Source organism: Muntiacus reevesi, chromosome X (assembly GCF_963930625.1).
Source record: "Muntiacus reevesi chromosome X, mMunRee1.1, whole genome shotgun sequence".
In the NCBI taxonomy this organism is placed as follows: Eukaryota; Metazoa; Chordata; class Mammalia; order Artiodactyla; family Cervidae; genus Muntiacus; species Muntiacus reevesi.
This window is the reverse complement of record NC_089271.1, coordinates 146,997,274-147,017,224: the sequence shown is the minus strand read 5'-3', so window position 1 is coordinate 147,017,224 and position 19,951 is coordinate 146,997,274. Positions and strand designations below refer to the sequence as shown.

Genomic DNA, 19,951 nt, shown 5'->3' with positions numbered 1-19,951 from the left:
CAGTCCGGCAGGTAGACAGGGTCCCTGGGCCAGACCCCTTTGGGGGGCTGAGGAGTGCAACTCCCGGGGGCATCCAGATAACAGCAGGCCACACAGGCACCTATGGCCATCGGGTGACCTGGTTGCTTCCTGTGTAAGTGGGACCACAGCTCCCTAGTTTTAGCTCACCTCAGCTTCTCTTAAGTGTCCTTCTTGGTGAGCTGTATCATCAGGCATGTCAGTTGCAGAACACCTTCCGTCAGAGGGCTCACCACCCACCTTCTCCTGTGCCCCACCTCCAGTATTGCTCTGGAAGCTTCTAACCATTCTTTATGTGTCTCCGCTTATTCCCACAGTCCCCAGGGAAAAGCCTTTCGCTCTAAAGTGGAGTTGATTGCATACTTCGAAAAGGTAGGCGACACCTCCCTGGACCCTAATGATTTTGACTTCACGGTAACCGGGAGAGGGAGCCCCTCCCGGCGAGAGCAGAAACCACCTAAGAAGCCCAAATCTCCCAAAGCTCCAGGAACTGGCAGAGGTCGGGGACGCCCCAAAGGGAGTGGCACCACGAGACCCAAGGCAGCCGCATCAGAGGGTGTGCAGGTGAAAAGGGTTCTGGAGAAAAGTCCTGGCAAGCTGCTCGTCAAGATGCCTTTCCAAGCTGCGCCGGGCAGCAAGGCGGAAGGGGGTGGGGCCACCACTTCGGCCCAGGTCATGGTCATCAAGCGTCCTGGCCGGAAGCGAAAAGCAGAGGCCGACCCCCAGGCCATTCCTAAGAAACGAGGCCGAAAGCCGGGCAGTGTGGTTGCCGCCGCCGCTGCCGAGGCCAAAAAGAAAGCCGTGAAGGAGTCGTCCATCCGGTCCGTGCAGGAGACCGTGCTCCCCATCAAGAAGCGCAAGACCCGGGAGACGGTGAGCATTGAGGTCAAGGAGGTGGTGAAGCCCCTGCTGGTGTCCACGCTTGGCGAGAAGAGCGGGAAGGGACTGAAGACCTGCAAGAGCCCAGGGCGGAAAAGCAAGGAGAGCAGCCCTAAGGGGCGCAGCGGCAGCGCCTCCTCGCCCCCAAAGAAGGAGCATCACCACCACCACCACCATGCAGAGCCCCCGAAGGCCCCTGCGCCACTGCTCCTGCCCCCGCCCCCACCCCCGCCTGAGCCCCAGAGCTCCGAGGACCCCGCCAGCCCCCCCGAGCCCCAGGACTTGAGCAGCAGCGTCTGCAAAGAGGAGAAGATGCCGAGAGCAGGCTCGCTGGAGAGCGATGGCTGCCCCAAGGAGCCTGCTAAGACTCAGCCCACGCTCGCCACCGCGGCCCCGGCCACAGAAAAATACAAACACCGAGGGGAGGGAGAGCGCAAAGACATTGTCTCATCCTCCATGCCAAGGCCAAACAGAGAGGAGCCTGTGGACAGCCGGACGCCCGTGACCGAGAGAGTTAGCTGACTTTACGCAGAGCGGATTGCAAAGCAAACCAACAAGAATAAAGGCAGCTGTTGTCTCTTCTCCTTATGGGTAGGGCTCTGACAAAGCTTCCCGATTAACTGAAATAAAAAATATTTTTTTTTCTTTCAGTAAACTTAGAGTTTCGTGGCTTCAGGGTGGGAGTAGTTGGAGCATTGGGGATGTTTTTTTCTTATCGACAAGCACAGTCAGGTTGAAGACCTAACCAGGGCCAGAAGTAGCTTTGCACTTTTCTAAACTAGGCTCCTTCAACAAGGCTTGCTGCAGATACTACTGACCAGACAAGCTGTTGCCCAGGCTTCTTAGGGTGTGCCTGCACCTCCCTCCCACCCAGTCCCCCCACGTGGTCACTAGGGACAGAGAGCGCTTGAGAAGACACTCCTGGTTTGGGGGCCATCGGTACCCCAGTCTCAGCTCTCCTTCCCCCCAACACCCAACCCGGCCTTGAGCTCCCCCCAACCCCCCACCCCCCTTATGCCCACCCATGTCAGGACCAGGAGGTCCGAGGCAAGAGAGACAGTTGGATCCTTTCGAGATGGTGGAGACGGCCAGTGGCTCCAGCCCGTGTGATCCCACCCATGGGAGCACACAGATGGCTCCCTGCCAGCCCCAATCCCAAATCAACCAAGACATTTCACAGGATGGGGATGTAGCATCTGTCGGCCCCGGTTCTGGCCCAGCTAGGAGGGAGGCATCCTTTGAGCCCCCCTGGGTGTCGACTGGCCTGCACCGGAGGCGACATTGGCCCAGGGCCAGCCTCCAGCGGGTAGCGCTAAACAGAGGCCACCAAGGCCATGGGCCAAGGCCCCAGCAGGCTGGCCCAGGCTGCAGCCGGCGGAGTGCTGCGGGCCAGGTGAAGGGCATCCCTAGCTGCTCAGAGCAGTTGTGCCCGCTAGTTTGAGCCTTAGTAGATGGGGCCTGGGGCCAGGGGGAAAGCAGGGGAAATGTTCTTCCAAAACTTTTCCAATTCTCAACTCCTTTAGGGACAGCTTAGAACTATTTGCACTATTGAGTCTTCATGTTCCCACTTAAAAACAAACCTGCTCTGCGAGCAAGCTAGCGGGCTTGACTTGGTGACCCTTTGTCCCTCAGGCCACTAGACGTGACGGTGTTGACAACTACCTGGATCTGTATATACCTGCGCTTGTTTTCAAGTGGGCTCAGCACATAGGGTTCCCACGAAGCTCCGAAACTCTAAGTGTTTGCTGCAATTTATAAGGACTTCCTGATTGGTTTCTCTCCTCTCCTTCGGTTTCTGTCTCCTTTCATTTCAGCCTTTTCATTTCTCCCCCTCCTCCCTCGTCCTCACTGCTCCCTTCTGTTCCAGGCAGCCGCAGTGCCCAACTGTACCCCGAGCCAACACTGGTCAGCTCAGGCCCCCAGAACTCCCCCCACCCTTGGCCTTCCTGCCGTCCACCTCAGCCCCCGCTCCCACCCATTTCTGAGCCCTGAGGAAGCCCCAGACTCTGCTGAGTTCCCCCAGCCCTAGTACCCCAGCCTCTCTGAGGGGCACGGGAGAGGCAGGATCTTGCTCTCCCAGGACTCCCCTCCTTTGGTCAGACCCTGGATCCCAGGTCTCCTCAGCCTTCCCACTCAATGGTAGTGGGTAGGAGAAGTGGACCCAGATTGGGACTGCAGAACCAAGGGCAGCAGAGACTTGCTATGGCCTGCCAGTGTCACAGAGTGGCCAAGACCTGACCTTGGCCTATGCAGGACCCGGCTAGGGTGGGGTAGTCGGGCCGGGCAGCAGGCAGAACGAGTGCAGATACCCCCCTGCCACTCCTCTGAGCAGGAGTTCTTCTCTGCTGGGCCTCATGTGGGCTTCACTTGCTGGAGGCTGTGGGGGGTGGCTGGTACCTCATGCTTTTCCCCATCAGCACCAGGGCTGTGGTGTTGGGGCACTGAGGCTTGGGCTTGTTGCGGGGTGTTCATTGGTCAGTTTCAATTCGAGACCCTGTGCTTTTACCCTCTGTTCAGGAAGTCCTTATCTAGCTGCATATCTTCATCATATTGGTATATCCTTTTCTGTGTTTACAGAGATGTCTCTTATATCTAAATCTGTCCAACTGAGAAGTACCTTATCAAAGTAGCAAATGAGACAGCAGTCTTATGCTTCCAGAAACACCCACAAGCACGTCCCACGTGAGCTGCTGCCATGAACTGTCAAGTGCGTGTTGTCTCGTGTATTTCAGTTACTATCCCCCAGCTTTTCTCACTGCGGTGTAACCATGAAGGAGTGAAACATCTTAGAAACCATCTAGCACTTCCTTGCCAGTCCTTTAGTGATCAGGACCCCTAGTTGACAGTTCCAATCAGTAGCTTCAGAAAAAAAATGAAACCGTGTCTCTCTCTCCCAGAACGGTTAGAAGCAAGGGAGTTTGCCCTGTTCTGTTTGTGGAGTAGTAGCTGCCCTTTCTAGCATTTTTGTATGTTTCTTGATGCTGCAAAAGCAAGTCCCCCAACCAAACCCACTCTGCTGTCCACCCGCTGGGCTTCACTTCTGAGTCCTCCCCCAGGAACGGATGGGAGTTGGAAGAGGGGGCGTGTCTGTCAGGTTCCCTCTTTCCTCCAAGGACAAAAGGCTCCTGGCACTCTCAGAGGACCCCTGTCCACATGAGCCCGCTGTCTAGCCCGTTTGTCATGGAGGTACCATCCAGTTTGCTGGGTCAGGTTTTGAGGCATTAATTACACCGAATCCATAAAACGGGGCTCCTGGGAATGATCTCCAAAGCTGACCTCCCCAGCAGCTTGGCACCATCTGCTCCTGGGCCAAGGAGAGCTGGGCCTGCCATGCCCCCCTTTGACCTGTTACAGTTGCTTCTGGGGCTGACTGATGGTAGTGGTCGAGAACACCAAATCTCAAGCGGCGTTTCCTTTCTGCCCAGCCTGACCTACAGGCCCCTCGCTCCCCAGCTCCCACCCCTAGAGTTTCAAGGCTGCAGGTGGCACCTTAGGGTTTTCTCCCCCTTTCATCCACATTCCCTCTCCCCCAGATACAGACATTAGGAACGAGTCACCTTTGGGCAGGGGTGCTGAAGGTCCTATACCACTTCTGTCCTGGAGACAGGTGGACAGAAGGTTGGAGGGCAGGCCTAGCCTTGGAACGCTCACCAGCTGTGTCTGGCCCAGTTGGGAAGTGTGATGTTGATTCTGTGTGTACTTGAACACCATGAAGATTCAGGGGGCATCCCTTAGGGACTGTGTCCAGAAGGCAGGAATTGATAAAACAGCTTTCAGATACCTGAGGGGCTAGGTCCGTACGTTGGGTCTCCCTGTCCTGTGCCTGTCACTCAGCTCTCCTAACCCATGTCGTTGCTGGCGTTGACACCACAGTGAGGCGGGGCCCCTGGGCCATGGCAGGGTCCAGTACACGTCCCTTCTGCACCGTAGTCCTTATCGAAAGGCACAGGAGACCCCCAGAAATGCCCTGCTCCCCCCGCCACTCCCCTCAGCTCCCTGGACGGTGGAAGCCGCAGTGGTGGCCCGGGCATGCCGGCCACAGCCAGCACCAGACTTCTCTCCTGAGCCCCCGTGCCGGTGCTAGTAACAGTCTGCTCGGCGGTGGTATGCCATCTTAGAGGCCACGAGCAGTGGCGATGGGACTCGGAACAGCACCAGGTTGTCACCTGCCTCCCTGCCTGTCATTGCCGTGACAGCCATCATGAAGGAGGGTGCTTAATAGCCACAAGAACGCCGCCATCTTTGATAGGAGAGGAGTTGGCTTAGCTGACAGGATGTCTGGATTTGAAGTGACTTCTAACAAAGCAGCGTGAGCCCAGGAGGGAACAGAGGGTGTAAAGGGAAGCCACCAGGTATGGCAGCCCGGATCTCGTGGCGTAGGGCAGCTGAGCTCTGTACCCCTCTCCCGAGTGTTCCTGACAGGGCTAGGGGAGGTCACAGGCATCAGCCCTAGCTCGTGCATCCATCTCGAGTGGGGTCATGGCCCCAAATTGTTTTCCTGATGCAAGTTGCCTATGTGGGTGGCCCAGACCATCCAGACCTCGGGGAAGTGAGCTCTCTCTAGAGCCTTGTGGGCGTCAGCCTACCGACCCCCTGAGTACTGCCCAGTGCCCAGGGAGGGCTGGGGCACAGGCATGTTGCCAGGCTCATAGTGGAACCCCCGCTCTCGAGCCCGACAGCCCTGCCACGTTGCGTTCCGACTCTCAGTTGCTCTCTGCAAGGGCCCCATCTCAGCGCTCTGTGCGTGAACCTGTCTACCGGAGGGGTTTGTTGAGTCTCAGTTTTTGCTTTTTTCTCTTTTTGAAATGGTATCAATCTTTAGAAAACATAGCGGAATTGTTAGAGCTCTCTAGGATACTGCCTCACCCAGGGTCTAAAGTTCCATGTTCAAGGGGGAAAAAGGGAACATTGAAGGCCCTTGTCAACATTGCAGAAGGAAGACTTAGAAATCTTGAGCAGGAAACTACATCTTGATGTTTCTGAGTGAATAAGAGCAAGCTTTCGCCAAAAAAAGGCTGGTCTAAGAGGACTTGGAGCCTGGCCTGCTTTGTGGTCAGCGCTGCAGGTGAAGGGGAATCCAGCCTGAAACTGCTGGGTCTGCGCCTTGGGGCCCTTGGGTCACTGGAAAGTCTGTCTCTCTCTGTTTCTCTGTCTCTCGGGTAGTGGTCCCTGCAGGGAGACCTGCCTGTCACGAAGCTACAGGAGCCCACCTCCAGGTGGGAAGGGGGGTGCTCAGCAGGGAATTGTGAAGGCGTGCAACCTCCTCACTACCTGATTGACCTGTTCCTTCCTCCCCTGTCATCTCCAGTGAGCCTACCCCAAATGCCGAGGTGTCAGGAAGAATTGGTTCGAATTAGGGCCCAGGCCACTAAGCAGGAGAGGGTGATGTCTCCTCCACAGCATCTGCCCACGGTGCGGCCTGCCCCCAAGGACAGTCCCTGGCTCTGCCCTCCTTGGAGCCTGGGGCTGAGGGAGGGCAGGGGAGAGGACCCTCATGGAAGGGGCTCCAGCTGGGGGTTTCCAAACATTGGGGAAACTTGCCTTGGCTCTGCCAGCTGCCCCCTCGGTCATCTATCTCCTCGATTCCTGCTCAGCGGTGAGGGGAAAAGGCCACAAGGTTTGGCTCCTGCTCAGTGGTAGTCCCTCTCCCCAAAGTGTCTGTCAAGTGACAAAGCTGTTCTTCCTGGTGACCCTGATTATATCCAGTATCTTCTAGACTATACGCGTAGACCTGCTTGGTCTTTTCTCTCCTGGGCATTTGTTTTGCTCTTTAGTTTTGCTTTTCCCTCTCCTGTCCCTTTTATTTAAATACACCAACTAGACACACAAAGCAGTTGAATTTTTATATATATATACCTGTATATTGCACAGTTATAAACTCATTTTGCTTGTGGCTACACACACACACACACACAGACCTGTTAAAATTATACCTGTTGCTTAATTACAATATTTCTGATAACCATAGCATAGGACAAGGGAAAATTTTTAAAAACAAAAAAAAAAAAAAAAAAAGGAAAAACACAAACGAAGGAAAAACAACAACAAAAAAACAAACCGACAAATCCGTCTGCTGGTCACTCGTGTCCAAGCAGAACCATGGTCTTTCCTCGCTTCTTTCAAGGGCTTCCCAGTGCCAAGCGAAGGAGGCAGCTCCTGGGTTTCGCACTGTTTCTCCCGAGCTTATGAGAGAGGCCCCAGGGCGCTGGCATAGGCAGGAAAGTTCGTTTCAGTGGGTGGATGCAAGCGTGCTCCCTGGCTCTGGCGAAGCCCAGGATGTAGTTGACACTGCCTGGTCCCCTTTGATCTCTGGGTGGGGCAGCTGGCATTCATGGGGGTGACCTGGCCCCCCCCCCGACACCCTCCAGTGACCCAGTCAGAGTGATGGTGTGCAGACAGGCAGCAAACCTCCCCACTGGTAGGGCCCCTCTCTGCCGAGTCCGGGGACCACAGGGGAGACGGAAGGCCGTGTCTTGATTCAGAAAGTGTGAGCCATACCAGATAGAACATCAGGGACCCCAGAACCATACGTGTGGTCCAGCGGGTCCCTTCCAGGAGGTAGCGAAGACTCCAGAAACGTTCCTTCCTCTTCTCCCCACCCCATCCTACGAGTAATTGCATTTGCTTTTGTAATTCTTACTGAGCAATATCTGCTAGAGAGTTTAGCCGTAAGTTCTTTTTGATCATTTTTTAAGTAAGTAAAAACACCAAAAAAAAAAAAAATAATATCCAGAAACTTGTTCTTCCAAAGCAGAGAGCATTATAATCACCAGGGCCAAAAACTTCCCTCCCTGCATCATTACTTCTGAGGCCTGCATCCAAAAGAAACCCGTAGAGGCCCTTCAGGTGGCCAGGCACCCCTCAGGCCCCCGGGAGGACCTGGGCCTGGGGGCTGGGCCCCACCTTTGGTTCAGTATTAGTGGTGGGTCCCTGCCTCTTCTCCCACCCAGCCTGGGCCGGGGGGTCAGAGGAAGCTGCTGCAACCGCTGCTGTCCAGCCTCTCGCAGATGGGTGTTGGCGCATATCCAGTTCTGCCCAAGATCTGAAGGCAGCACCGAGTTAGCCTCAGCCGGTGACCTCTAGCCTGGCCTGCCCCAGGCAGCAGGGCCCACCCAGTGCACTGTTCCTGGGTTGCTGGACAGTGGCGTGGCAAAGGCTTGCAGAACTCAAAACCTGCTCCTTCCCTTGCTCCCAAGGCCTCCTTTTCCGTTTGAGTTGTCACTGCTTCAATCAATAACAGCCGCTTTAGAGTCAGTAGTTGATGAATATATGACCAAATATCACCAGGACTGTTACTCGGTGTGCCGAGCCCGCTCCTCGTGCGGGGCTCCTGTACCCGGACACTGTACCGTGTGCTGTGTTTGCGCTCCTCCCCTCCTCCGCCCTCCCCTCATCTCTCTGGGGTTGTTTCTGTTTGGGTTTGGTTTGGTTTTGAGTTCTCCTTTTGTGTTCCAAACATGAGCTTCTCTCTACTGGTCCTCTTAACTGTGGTGTTGAGGCTTCTATTTGTGTAATTTTCGGTGGGTGAAAGGAATTTTGCGAAGTAAATCTCTTCTGTGTTTGAACTGAAGTCTGTATTGTAACCATGTTTAAAGTAATTGTTCCAGAGACAAATGCTTCTAGACACCTTTTCTTTACCAACAAAAGAATTCGGAGGGAGGGGATGGTAACCAGGAGAGGGGCTGTCCTCTTGCCCCAGGAGGGGGAGAGCCAAAGACAGGACCCCCTGCCCAGATCAGCCAGAAGCCACCCAAAGAAGTGACACCTAGAGCTGACAAATCGAATAGCTGACGTGCTGCAATTTGTGAAGTCAGAACAAAACCATGTTTTGGTCCACTCCCAGATTAGTAGCATCAGGATTATTTTTTTTTAGGGACGGACAAGGTTGACATTCCTGCAAGGGGAGCCAGGAGGGGTGTGAGCAGAACCAGCCACACCTCGGCGGGAGGAGGTCAGGGTGGGCTTGCGGGGCAAGGCTTGGCCAGAGGTTGGGCGTCTCCCTGGAGACCTCTACTGTGGCCACAGGTCAGGTGTGTGTGGACAGGGCATTTTGATCCAGGGGGGTCATTACTGTTCGGGGTACCATCATCAAATCCACCCCGCCCCACAGTGCACGACACTAACATAACCTCTGGATTCCCCACTTTCCCAGATGAGGAGATGATGGCAGGGTGGCGGGGGAGCGCACACCCTTGGCTGTCATCTGATCCCCAGCAAAATTTGGATGTGAGAAACCACCCCCTTTCTCGTTTCATGGCAAAACCCGATCCTCTTCAGAGTAGCTGTTACCTCCCAGACACTGTTGAGGACTGACGGAACAGGGGTGGCCACGTGCTCCCTTAGCACCCGGGGGCCCCCCCTCTTCGAGGACAGTGCTGACCATTCAGGCATGGGGCTTAGGAGCAAGAAGAACCAAGCAGGGTCACCGCCCCCTCCTGAGTCGCAGGGACCCTGGTCTCCCTGTGCAGAGGGAGCTGGCTCCAGCCCAGGAGGAAAAGGGCTGGAAAAGTGTGTGTGGGGTGTGGGGAGCCACCCAAGACAGACTTGGCTGGAGATGATCTCCAAAAGCCCTCTATCGCATTCACCTTCAGTTTTTGTGTTTTGGGACAATTACTTTAGAAAACTTAAGTAGGTCGTTTTAAAAACAAAAAAAATATTGATTGCTTTTTTGTAGTGTTCAAAAAAAGGTTCTTTGTGTATAGCCAAATGACTGAAAGCACTGATATATTTAAAAACAAAAGGCAATTTATTAAGGAAATTTGTACCATTTCAGTAAACCTGTCTGAATGTACCTGTATACGTTTCAAAAACACCCCCCACTGAATCCCTGTAACCTATTTATTATATAAAGAGTTTGCCTTATAAATTTACATAAAAATGTCCGTTTGTGTCTTTTGTTGTAAAACCAAGTGATTTTTTCATAAGGTTCTTTTACTATTTGAAAAGATGGGCAGCACGCAGTTTTATTTTATTTTTGTAAGTTTTTTAATACGTGTGAAAGCCAAGAATACTCAGCATGCCTTTCTAAGTGACGCGTTCGCACCTTTTGTTGGGAAGTACTGTATCCTGTGCTGTTAGCATTCTCGATAAATCTCTCTGTGAAAGTGACTCCAGGTCTGGGCTTTCATTATCAAGACAGCTCCCAGGATAGCAAGGTGGGGCACTTCCTGGGAACACACAGAAGCCAGCCGCTTTTTGGGCACCCTGGGGAGGACAGGGCACTGGCCGGCACCCCACACCGGCCTGCCTTGGGGTCCACCTGCCCAGAGGGGAGCTCTGAGCCGGCAGACGGGAAGGGCCTTCTGCAGAGCAGCACAGCTTCCCTGTCCCAGAGGGCCAGGACAGCATCCTGGCTGTCCCTGATGGGCTGCAGGGCTTTTGGAAACCCCCCAGCTCTGACTCCTCCGGTGCCTCTTGCCTGAGACCCTCCCAAGGTCTCTGCTGACCTGATCCTGGCCCGAAGGACACACTCTGCGCGCCCCCCCCCCCATTCCCAGGCTTCCGATGAGGTAGAGCGCTCTCTGGAGCTCGTGGTTCCCCTACAGCCGTCCTCCATCAGGCTGCCGATGGCTTGGAGGTGACAAGAACTGCTCAGAGTTCAGCATCACAGGCACATGTATGTGAACACAGCTACTTGGAGGTGCACTCGAGTGTCCTGGCCTTAAATGGTAAAACAGAGGGTTGACATTCATGGCGTGTGTGTATCCTGAGCATCCCTGAGGTGCCAGGGCTGTCCCAGGAGCTGCAGTCCAGCAGAATTGGAAGTGGGACCAAGTCCTGGTTCACTTAGTGTGTGTGTGCTGACTAGTTCCCTCCTCAGCTTGGGAGTCTCAGTAAGAGCTGTCCCTGTCGGAAGCCACTGGGGCTCAGGGCGTGGCTGGCCTCCTCTTGGGGAATGGCTGCAGCTTCTGGGAAGAGGCTGCCATGGAGGTGTGTCTCGGGCTGATCTGTTTTCTGCAAACCACTCTTGAAGTCTCTGGATGGACAACCTGCGGGCAGGGAGGGTGGCAGCCCTCAGGGGTCAGGATCAAGTGGACAAGGGGGTGGCTAGCGAAGACCTGCCTTTCAAGCTTGCATCCAGCTGGAAAAAACAGAAGAGGATGGTGCCCTGGCTGCTTGACAGGGGGCGGGGAGGGGTGTCGGGGAAGCAGATGAGTGCTGAGGCTGAAGAAGGACGCGCCAGGGGATGCCAGGCCATCTTCCAGCTACCTGAGTATCTGCTGGACGGAGCTGCAAGTGCAAACCCGTGAGGGTGGGAGCCCTGGCACATTCTTGGAACCCCAAGGAGTTGTGGCTGGGTTAAGGCTGCCGCCGAGTGCCAAGAGCGAGACAGGTGGGCACAAAAGGGCCACATGGTGACAATGTCAGAAGCTGTGCTGAAAAGCTGCGATCCCTCCGAGGGCTTCAGGAACCCCGGGAAGGTCTTAAGCAGGAAAACTGGTGTGGAGTGCTTTGTGCCTAAGGAAGACCCCTGAGCCGAGAGGAGGCAGGGAAGCATGTTCGGCTAGGTTCATCTAGGTCAGAGCCCGGTGGGGATGAGAGGAACTCTGGAGAAGTTTAGAGAGATGACAGTTTCCTGGTGGCTGCTACTGTGGCTGCTACTGCGAATGATGGAGGCATGATGGAGGCATGCCGGAGGCCTGTGGGGAGATGCCAGACAGGCCAAGTATGGCATTCTGTGAGCTTCAGAGAAAGGGGTGGGAGCCACCAGAGCCCGCCATCCTCAAGCATGCCAAGAGGGAGGAGGGCAGCCGGAGCAAAGGTCTGTCTCTAAGAGAGGTAAACACGTTTTCTGTGCTAGCGGAAGGAGAGAGCGAAGAAGAAAAGCGGGCAGATGCTGCAAAGACCTAACCACCGCTGGAGCAGGTTCCCAGAGGGCCAAGAAAAGATGGGATCCAGGGCCCAGGAGGTGGATGGAGATGCTGCGAGCTTCGAGATCGTTCTTCCTGCCCCCAGTCTCACAAGTCAGCTGCAGGGAGTCGGCAGGGAGCCCTGGTGTGACCCACATCTGACCCTGTCCCGCCTGGATGTCTTGACCCCTCTCCACCGCTTTCCCCACGAAACGGAAACCTAAAGAGGACCGGCCAGTGGCTCTCCGAAGCCCTGCTTCAAGCCCATTCTGGAAGGCCTTCGCTGTGCCCATCGTCCCTGGGGCCGAGAAACATTCTCCTGCAGCCCACGGAGCCCTCCTCCCGCTCCGGGAAACTCACCCGTCCGCCTAGCCGGGCCCTGGGTGCTGCCCTGGGAAGTGTGACCGCGCGCGGCGCCCCCTTGTGGCCGGGGCTGGCGGTGGCGGCGGCGGGCGAGCTGGCAGCGGCCCCGGGTACCGCCCCTTCCGGCCCGCCGGGCGTCGCACGAGGCCGCCTTAAAGGGGAAGTGAGTCAGTGTTTGCGAACCCGGCCGGCCGAGGCCCGCGCCTGCGGCGGCCCGGAGAGGCCCCGGCCCGGCGGCGGTGGCCATGGCCGGGGGGCCGGGCCCGGGAGACCCTGCGGTCCCCGGCGCCCAGCACTTCTTGTACGAGGTGCCGCCCTGGGTCATGTGCCGCTTCTACAAAGTGATGGACGCCCTGGAGCCCGCCGACTGGTGCCAGTTCGGTGGGTGGCCGCAGGCCGGCAGGGGCGGGACGGGGCGGGACGGGTCGGGCCGGGGAGCCGCGCGGGGACCCAGGCGCCGCGGCCTGACGTCCCCTGCCCCGCAGCCGCCCTGATCGTCCGCGACCAGACCGAGCTGCGGCTGTGCGAGCGCTCCGGGCAGCGCACAGCCAGCGTCCTGTGGCCGTGGATCAACCGCAACGCCCGCGTGGCCGACCTCGTGCGCATCCTCACGCACCTGCAGCTGCTGCGGGCGCGGGACATCATCACTGCTTGTGAGCGTGGCCCCGGGGACCCCTGGGACGCCCAGGACCCTGGGCCAGGGGCCACCAAGGGCTTACCCCAGAGTTCCTCCCTCCAGCCTGGGCCTAACGTCTTTTCCTTCCCCGGCCTCCCAGGGCACCCTCCCGCCCCCCTTTTGCCCCCCAGCACCACCTCCCCGACACCCAGCAGCATCTCCGCACCCTCCGAGGCTGCGGCTCCCGGCCACCGGAAGTTGCCGTCTCTGGCCTCCACCCTCCTCTCTCCAGGTAAGACAGCCCGGGTTGGGGTGCTTCGCGGGGGTTGGCCTGATGAACCTCAGGAAAGGACCCCCTTGCTCCTGGCCACGCCAGTAGATCCTGCCACTGACTGGTGTCTTTACGAAGCTTTTCCAGGCTCTCAGACTCACTCTGACTCTGAGCTCTGTCCTCGACCAAGCCCAGCTGCCCACCAGCCACCATTGCCATCTCCAGCCCCCTCATCTACCAAGGTAGGTGGGTCCTGCCCCCCACCCAGAGGTTTGATGCCAGCAAGCAGTGACAAAGCCGCCTTTGGTCCCCTGGGCCACCCCAGGCAGCCCAGCAAGGGTGGGCTGAGGCAGAGGGGAAGACACGGGACCTCACCTGATACAGGGTCTCTTCCCACAGCCCAGCCCGGAGAGCCCCGTGTCCCTCCTGCCAGGGGCCCCCTCCTCTTCATTCTGCTGGCCCCTCCATGAGATTTGCCAGGGCACACACGACTTCTCAGAGGAGCTCAAGATTGGGGAAGGTGGCTTTGGCTGTGTGTACCGGGCAGTGATGAGGAACACTGTCTATGCTGTGAAGAGGCTCAAGGAGGTGTGTGGAGCATCCTCGCCAGGGCCCTAGATGGCTGTTCCCAGACTCGGGCTTTTGTAGTCCTCCCCCACCCCCTTTGTGACCCCACAGGGTTCCTTCAGCCCTCTGATTTCGCAGTCCAGGGCCCCCAGCCCCGTGCTCCTTCTGGGCCCAGAACAGGTGGCGGGGGGGTGGCTGTGAAGTCTGGGCCACAGGTGTCTCACACTGCCAGTCCCCCCTGCCTCATTCTCCCCGAGGGCTGCAGGAGGCCGACCTGGAGTGGACCACAGTGAAGCAGAGCTTCCAGACTGAAGTGCAGCAGCTGTCGCGGTGAGCCTGCGGGCAGGAGCAGGGCCCTGCCAGGACCGCATGTCTGGGGACCTGGCTCCCCCTTGGTCTGCAGCCTGCCAGGCCCAGGCGAGCCAGGGAACCTGGTTAGGGACTGTCCGCACCCCACACCCCACCCCGCGATGGCCGGATGGAAGGCGTGCTGGATGCTGGGAGCAGAGCGCTGAGACCCCACTGTTTCAAGTAGGTTTCGTCACCCCAACATCGTGGACTTTGCCGGCTACTGTGCTCAGAGTGGCTTCTACTGCCTTGTCTATGGCTTCCTGCCCAATGGCTCCCTGGAAGACCGCCTCCACGTCCAGGTAAGCCTTGCCCGGCCTGGCCTGGCACAGTGTGTCATGCTTGGCACCTGGTCTGAGCGGGACACGGGGCCAGGGCCCTTGGCCTTGGTGAGCGGGGCCTCTCCGTGCTCGGAAACCGAGCTCATGGGGCCTCTGAAAGGGGCCCCGTCTGCTCCCCTGGGCAAGCAGTGTAGTGGAAGGGTCTTGGTGGCATCGCCCAGAGGGCAAGAGGCAACAGACAGTCACTGGGCCCCATCTAGAGAGGCACCCACAGGATGCAAGGGCTGACCAAGCCCAGGACAGGAGCATCTCTGACCTGACACTTCAGCACTCAGGGGAAGCATGGATAGGCGTCAAAGACGGTGGCTCCGCAGTCTCCCCTTTCTTCCTTGTGCCCTTCCAGACACAGGCCTGGCCCCCTCTCTCCTGGCCTCAGCGACTGAACATCCTTCTGGGCACGGCCCGGGCAATTCAGTTCTTACATCAAGATAGCCCCAGCCTCATCCATGGAGATGTCAAGAGGTGAGGCGGGGACACGGCCAGCCCCTGGGGGCCTTCGAGGTTGGCAGGAGCCCTATGGCAAGGGGTGATGCTCCCACACCTCCCACCAGCAGGGACCAGGGGTGCCTGCTGCCTGGTCCCTGGGAGCCTGGCCCTGAGCGATCCCCGTGATAACAGGGGACGTCAGGGCTGGGGTCTGCGGGTCACTGAGCATACAGTGTGGGCCAGGGGTGGACTTGGAGGCCAAGGATGGGCCCCACTGGTGAACAGGGCCTCAACTGCAGGATGGGGCTCTGGGGGCCACTTGCTCAAAGCCTCAAGGGGCCAGAACACCATGAGCATGGGCCACGATCCGCCACTGAGGTGCACGTCGGTAACTCTGGTCTGATTGTCTCAGGACCAGGCAGGGGGGCAGTAGGTGCAGGGGTGATGAGTCGCAGAGAGGGCTAGGGCCAGGCTGACACCACCGCCTTCTGTCCCCAAGTTCCAATGTCCTTCTGGATGAGAGACTGATGCCCAAACTGGGGGACTTCGGCCTGGCCCGTCTCAGCCGGTTTGCGGGGGCCAACCCTGGCCAGAGCAGTAGCGTGGCCCGGACTCAGACGGTGCGTGGCACCCTGGCCTACCTGCCCGAGGAGTACGTGAAGACCGGGAGGCTGGCCGTGGACACCGACACCTTCAGCTTCGGCGTGGTAAGCTGCAGGGCCCTCGGCCGGTCTGGGGGTGGGGGACCATAGCCCCCAGAGAATCCCCCAGCAGGCCTGACCAGCTTCAGCTCCTGGGACCAGTCCTCCCCAGCTCGGGCACCCTACGCAGTTTCACACCTTCATGTCTGTCGTTTTCCATTCCTCTGCTCCATGTGGGCCCTCCAGACCCCCCAAGCTTGAGTCCCGTGAGCGGGTTCTCAGTGGCCCCAGTCTGCAGCCTGCTCTCTCTGCAGGTGCTGCTGGAGACCCTGGCTGGCCAGAGGGCTGTGAGGATGCATGGCGCCCAGCCCAAGTATCTGGTGAGCCTCCTCCCGAGGCAGGTGGGGAGGGAGAGAGGGAGGGTGGAACAATCCGGAACACGGGGCCCCACAGGAGCCAGTCCAGCCGCTGCTGACTCATCGTTGAGAGTAGGCAGGGCCCCAGACAGCTGTATCTGCCTGGCTGGGGACAAACCTATGTCCCCGGCAGGTGCCGTGGGCCCTTCCAGACCCCACCTGGGTTGAGGGGTGGTCAGAGAGGGTGGGGTGCAGCCTGATCACAGTGGAAAGCAGAATCAAGGGACCTGGGAGAGGCAATGGTTGGGAATCGGATCATGTCCCCCCTCACCCCAGACACCTTCCCTGGGTTTTGGGGGGCAGGTCTGCTCCTCCACAGACTGACCCAGAGCCCAAAATCCAGCTCCTCTCTGCTTAGTCGGCAGGATCCTTCACACTGTATAAGCCAGTGTGTTGCCCAGGCTCGGGGCTGTTTCGGTCGATCCCCGGGTCTCGGAGGGGTCTGCGCCAGAACTGGGCACCGAGTAGATCAGCACTCAGGCCCATTGTCAGCACTGCTGTGGGGCAGCATGCCAGACCCCACAGGGTCCCCGCCATGGCTTCTCTGGGAAACCACCAAAAAGCTCTTTCAGAACTGTGAGGAGGTGGCAGAACCCCTTTACCCCCGCCGTGCTTGGGGTGAAGGCCCAGGCCCTTGACGTGGTTGCCAGCTTTCTGTCTGTCCTCCAGACCTGGCGGCTCCCCGGTCCTCTGCCTGAGAGGCCACGCCCTCTGACCCCAGGGTCTGCTCCTGGTCCTTCCTGTCTGGTCCTGTCCCCCCAATCTCCCTGCGCCCCGCCCTCTCTGGCTAGTTGTTATCTTTTGATCAGAGCCCAAGTGTCACTTGCTTGGGCCCCCCCATCGAAACCCCCAGAGGGGCCTCCCTGCCGCGGTTTCCCCTGGTTTTCGAGGCATATCAATGTCTCTCCCCTCTCAGGAAGTCAGCTCTGTGAAAGCCAGCCCAGGTGCTGGGCGTGTGGCTGAATCCCAGGGTCCCAGGTCAGCACTGAGCATATGCAGACGAGGGCCAGAGGATGGCAGAGCAAGGCACGGCCCACAGGGGTCAGATTCACGTTGCATGTCCCACAGAAAGACTTGGTTGAAGAGGAGGCTGAGGAGGCTGGGGTGACCCTGAAGGGCACCCAAACCGCAGTCCAAGGCGGGCCAGCTGCAGACACGTGGGCCGCCCCAGTTGCCGCCCAGATCTACAAGAAGCACCTGGACCCCAGGCCGGGGCCGTGTCCACCAGAGCTGGGCCTGGCCCTGGGCCAGCTAGCTTGCTGCTGCCTGCACCGCCGGGCCAAGAGGAGACCCCCAATGACCCAGGTAGTCCTGTGAGCTGGGGGTACGGGAAGTGCTTGAGATGCCAGTCTCTACATGTTGCTCACCTGCCCTTTGTTTCGGCTTGAGTCCCCACTGAACCCGGCCAGGTACAGAGAGGGAGGCGATTGGCTTTTTACTGCGCCCCCTTCTGGGTGCCTGGCGCCACTGCATCTGCCTTTTTTGTGTCCCTTCCACCTCTGTCTCTTTTTTTTTTAATTTTATTTATTTATTTTAATTGGAGGCTAATTACTTAACAATATTGTGATGGATTTTGTCATACATTTACATGAATCAGCCGTGGGTGTACATGTGTTCCCCATCCTGAACCCCCTCCATGTCCCTCCCCATCCCGTCCCTTATTTGTCTCTCTTGAGAAAAGAAAGAAGCATCATGGAGGGCATCAGGGCAACGAGGTTTGCTTTCTTGAGGACAAAGAGAAGCCGCTCTCAGTCCTTAGCTTTAGTGGTGATGATTCTCTTCTCCGGCCCCAACCCGGAGCTGCCCTGCGGTTCCGCCACCCTCTGCGAGGACCTGGACAGGGCCACTCACCCTGAGAGCCCCGGTCCCTCCCTGCAGGTGTACCAGACACTGGAGGAGCTGCAGGTGGTGGTGGCAGGGCCATGCCTGGAGCCGGAGGCTGCCAGCCACAGCCCTCCTTCCCCACAAGAGAACTCCTACATGTCCACCAGCAGGAGCGCCCTGAGCCGTGCCAGCCCCCGGCAGCCCCTGGTGGCGCCCTCGGGGGCCCAGGCCCAGGCTACAGACTGGCCGCAAAAAGGTGCCAACCAACCCGTGGAGAGTGATGAGAGCGTGTCTGAGCTCTCCGCTGCCCTGCACTCCTGGCATCTGAGCCCCAGCTGCCCTGCGGGCCCAGGGGCCCCCAGCTGGGCGCCAGCACCCCTCCGGCAGGCTGCCCGCACCCAAGGAGGCGCCGCCCGAGAGTCAAGCTGGGGGAGCGGCCCAGGTCTCCAGCCCACAGCTGTGGAAGGTACCAGCAGGGGGACCAAAGGCCTCCTTTCCGGGCAAACCCTCCCCACCCCAGCCTTCTGGGCGGAGAGACCCAAGACCCGCCGTGAAGCTCTGTCTGTGCTTAGAAAGTTGCAGGCTGCCGTCTTGGGTTGGGTTGCTCACCTGGCCCAGGAAGGTCCACAGAAGGACCATCCTGGGCCATCTCATCTCGCTGTGCCATGCCCCCAGCTGATTGAGGACAGGCCAGGAGCAAGGCAGGCCCAGTCCACAACTGGACTCCAGGCCTTGCCCATAGACAGACAGAGCGCTCAGGGCCTCTGGCCTTCAGGAGGGCAGGGAGGGAGCTAGGCTGGGGATGGGGACGACTCGTGAGGCCAGCAGTGAGTGTCAGCAGGGAGTTCCTAGAGGCTCAGAGGGTCCTCTCTCCACCCCAGGGCCCCTCCTGGGCAGCTCCACGTCCTCGCAGCCCCCGCAGATTGTGATCAATCCAGCGCGACGGAAGATGCTGCAGAAGTTGGCGTTGTACGAGGATGGAGTCCTAGACAGCCTGCAGCTGCTCTCGTCCAGCTCTCTCCCAGGTAGCCCCCGAGAATGGTGGCCTTTGAGAAATCATGTGCTCTGGGCACAGCCTGGTCCTGTCCTGTCCCACCTCCCTGTCCTTCCAACACTCCCCCTCCCCGTAGTCCAGGATTGTCAGCCCTGCCTTTGCTTCCGAAACATACGAAGCCCCCCCCGGGCAGGTTCCATTCAAAGAAGTGCTGCTGAGGAATGGAAACCACTAAGTCCAGAGAGCGCTCCGGGAACAAGGGGGTAGGGCAGCCCCACTGTTGGCTAACTGACTGGCATTTCCTACCCACTGTGCAGACTCGGGCCGGGACCTGCAGGACAGGCAGGGGCCCGAAGAGAGAGACGAGTTTCGGAGCTGAACCGCCCGCCTGGGCCGATCCCCAAACCTGGAAGTCCAAGTTCTCATGGTCAGAAGTTCTCACGGCCCTCAACCCCTTGACGGCCTGCGGGCATTGGGGGTAGGGGAGCTCCATCCACCTGGAGGAGGGCGCGTGGTGGCCCTGGCACTCTTGGGGCTGGGCTTGGAGCCCCCTGCCCTGAGTAGGGCAGGGATATCTCTATGACCTGCCCTCAGTCCAGCATCTGCAGAAGCGGAAGGCCACTGGCTCTGGAGGGGCCAAGGAGGAGTCAGGAGTGGGCACTGCCAGTTGGGCAGGGCATCTGTAGCCCAGGGCTACAGGGTACAGAGCCATCGAGTCGGGGCCCCTCCCAGCCTTGTAACTGGGAAACACAGAGGTGTGGCTGGCCCATGGTTCAGTCCACAAGCTGGAAGCGGGGGTTCCAAGAGGCCCCGGGGAGTCCCGCAGTGCCTCCCGCCAGGCCAGTGTCTGCAGGCTGCCCCAGGGGGGCAGAAGCTGGCCCACCACCCAGGCCACCTCTCAGTGCTGCAGACGGTCACCGAGCCAGACCGGGCTCTCCAGACCGGGCTCTCCAGACCACCAGCTCCGCCCCAGGCACAGCTTGTGGCAGAGGGGTCATGCTCCGCCCCCTCCAGATTTGGCTTGGCACACACCATGTGTCACCCAGACTGTGAGAAGCCCCAAGAAGGCAGGAAGTTAGGAGCCAGGCAGAGAGGAAGGAAAAAGACAAGGGGACTCCAAGTTTTCGGAGCAAGTCAGGGTTTTTGTCACTGAGTGTCTCTGAGAGCAGCCCAGGGCTGTAGCAGAGGCTCCAGATGCTTCTGTGTCTGCAGTCATGAGTCACACTACAGGCCCCACATAAGTGAGGCATTGGTGGAGTCCAAGTTCTCCTGGAGTAATAAAAGCTTACCCTTCCATCTCTGGCTGTACTCATAGACTTTGTGGCAAAGCCCTGAGCTTGTCCAGGGCCTTTCTTCTCAGGGTTGACTGCAAACCCAGACACCAGTCTCCCACCCCA

The 19,951-nt window shown here is 58.5% G+C and overlaps 2 protein-coding genes across 2 annotated transcripts in view; both read left to right on the top strand.

Annotated features, from left to right (window-relative positions):
* MECP2 (methyl-CpG binding protein 2) overlaps nucleotides 1–6,954 on the top strand; it is a 56,662-nt gene extending 49,708 nt beyond the window's left edge. Inside the window, exon 3 of the mRNA XM_065914840.1 lies at nucleotides 336–6,954. Within this exon, the coding sequence (XP_065770912.1) occupies nucleotides 336–1,419 (1,084 nt within the window). The 3' untranslated portion in view covers nucleotides 1,420–6,954. The remainder of the gene's footprint in view (nucleotides 1–335) is intronic.
* Nucleotides 6,955–12,281: 5,327 nt separating this feature from the next.
* Nucleotides 12,282–19,850, top strand: IRAK1 (interleukin 1 receptor associated kinase 1). Its single transcript, XM_065915160.1, has 14 exons — nucleotides 12,282–12,491; nucleotides 12,596–12,763; nucleotides 12,887–13,018; nucleotides 13,136–13,239; nucleotides 13,397–13,585; nucleotides 13,830–13,894; nucleotides 14,100–14,214; nucleotides 14,597–14,715; nucleotides 15,179–15,386; nucleotides 15,635–15,700; nucleotides 16,805–17,041; nucleotides 17,615–18,026; nucleotides 18,442–18,585; nucleotides 18,872–19,850. Exons 1-14 carry the CDS (start codon nucleotides 12,356–12,358, stop codon nucleotides 18,931–18,933), a joined length of 2,157 nt encoding a protein of 718 aa, XP_065771232.1. The 5' UTR covers nucleotides 12,282–12,355; the 3' UTR covers nucleotides 18,934–19,850.
* Nucleotides 19,851–19,951: the final 101 nt, after the last annotated feature.

Coding starts and splice junctions, on each gene's coding strand:
- IRAK1 (XM_065915160.1), top strand. CDS start 12,356: ATGGCCGGGGGGCCGGGCCCGGGAGACCCTGCGGTCCCCGGCGCCCAG. Junction 14,716..15,178: donor ATCCATGGAGATGTCAAGAG/GTGAGGCGGGGA, acceptor TCTGTCCCCAAG/TTCCAATGTCCTTCTGGATG. Junction 15,701..16,804: donor GCGCCCAGCCCAAGTATCTG/GTGAGCCTCCTC, acceptor CATGTCCCACAG/AAAGACTTGGTTGAAGAGGA.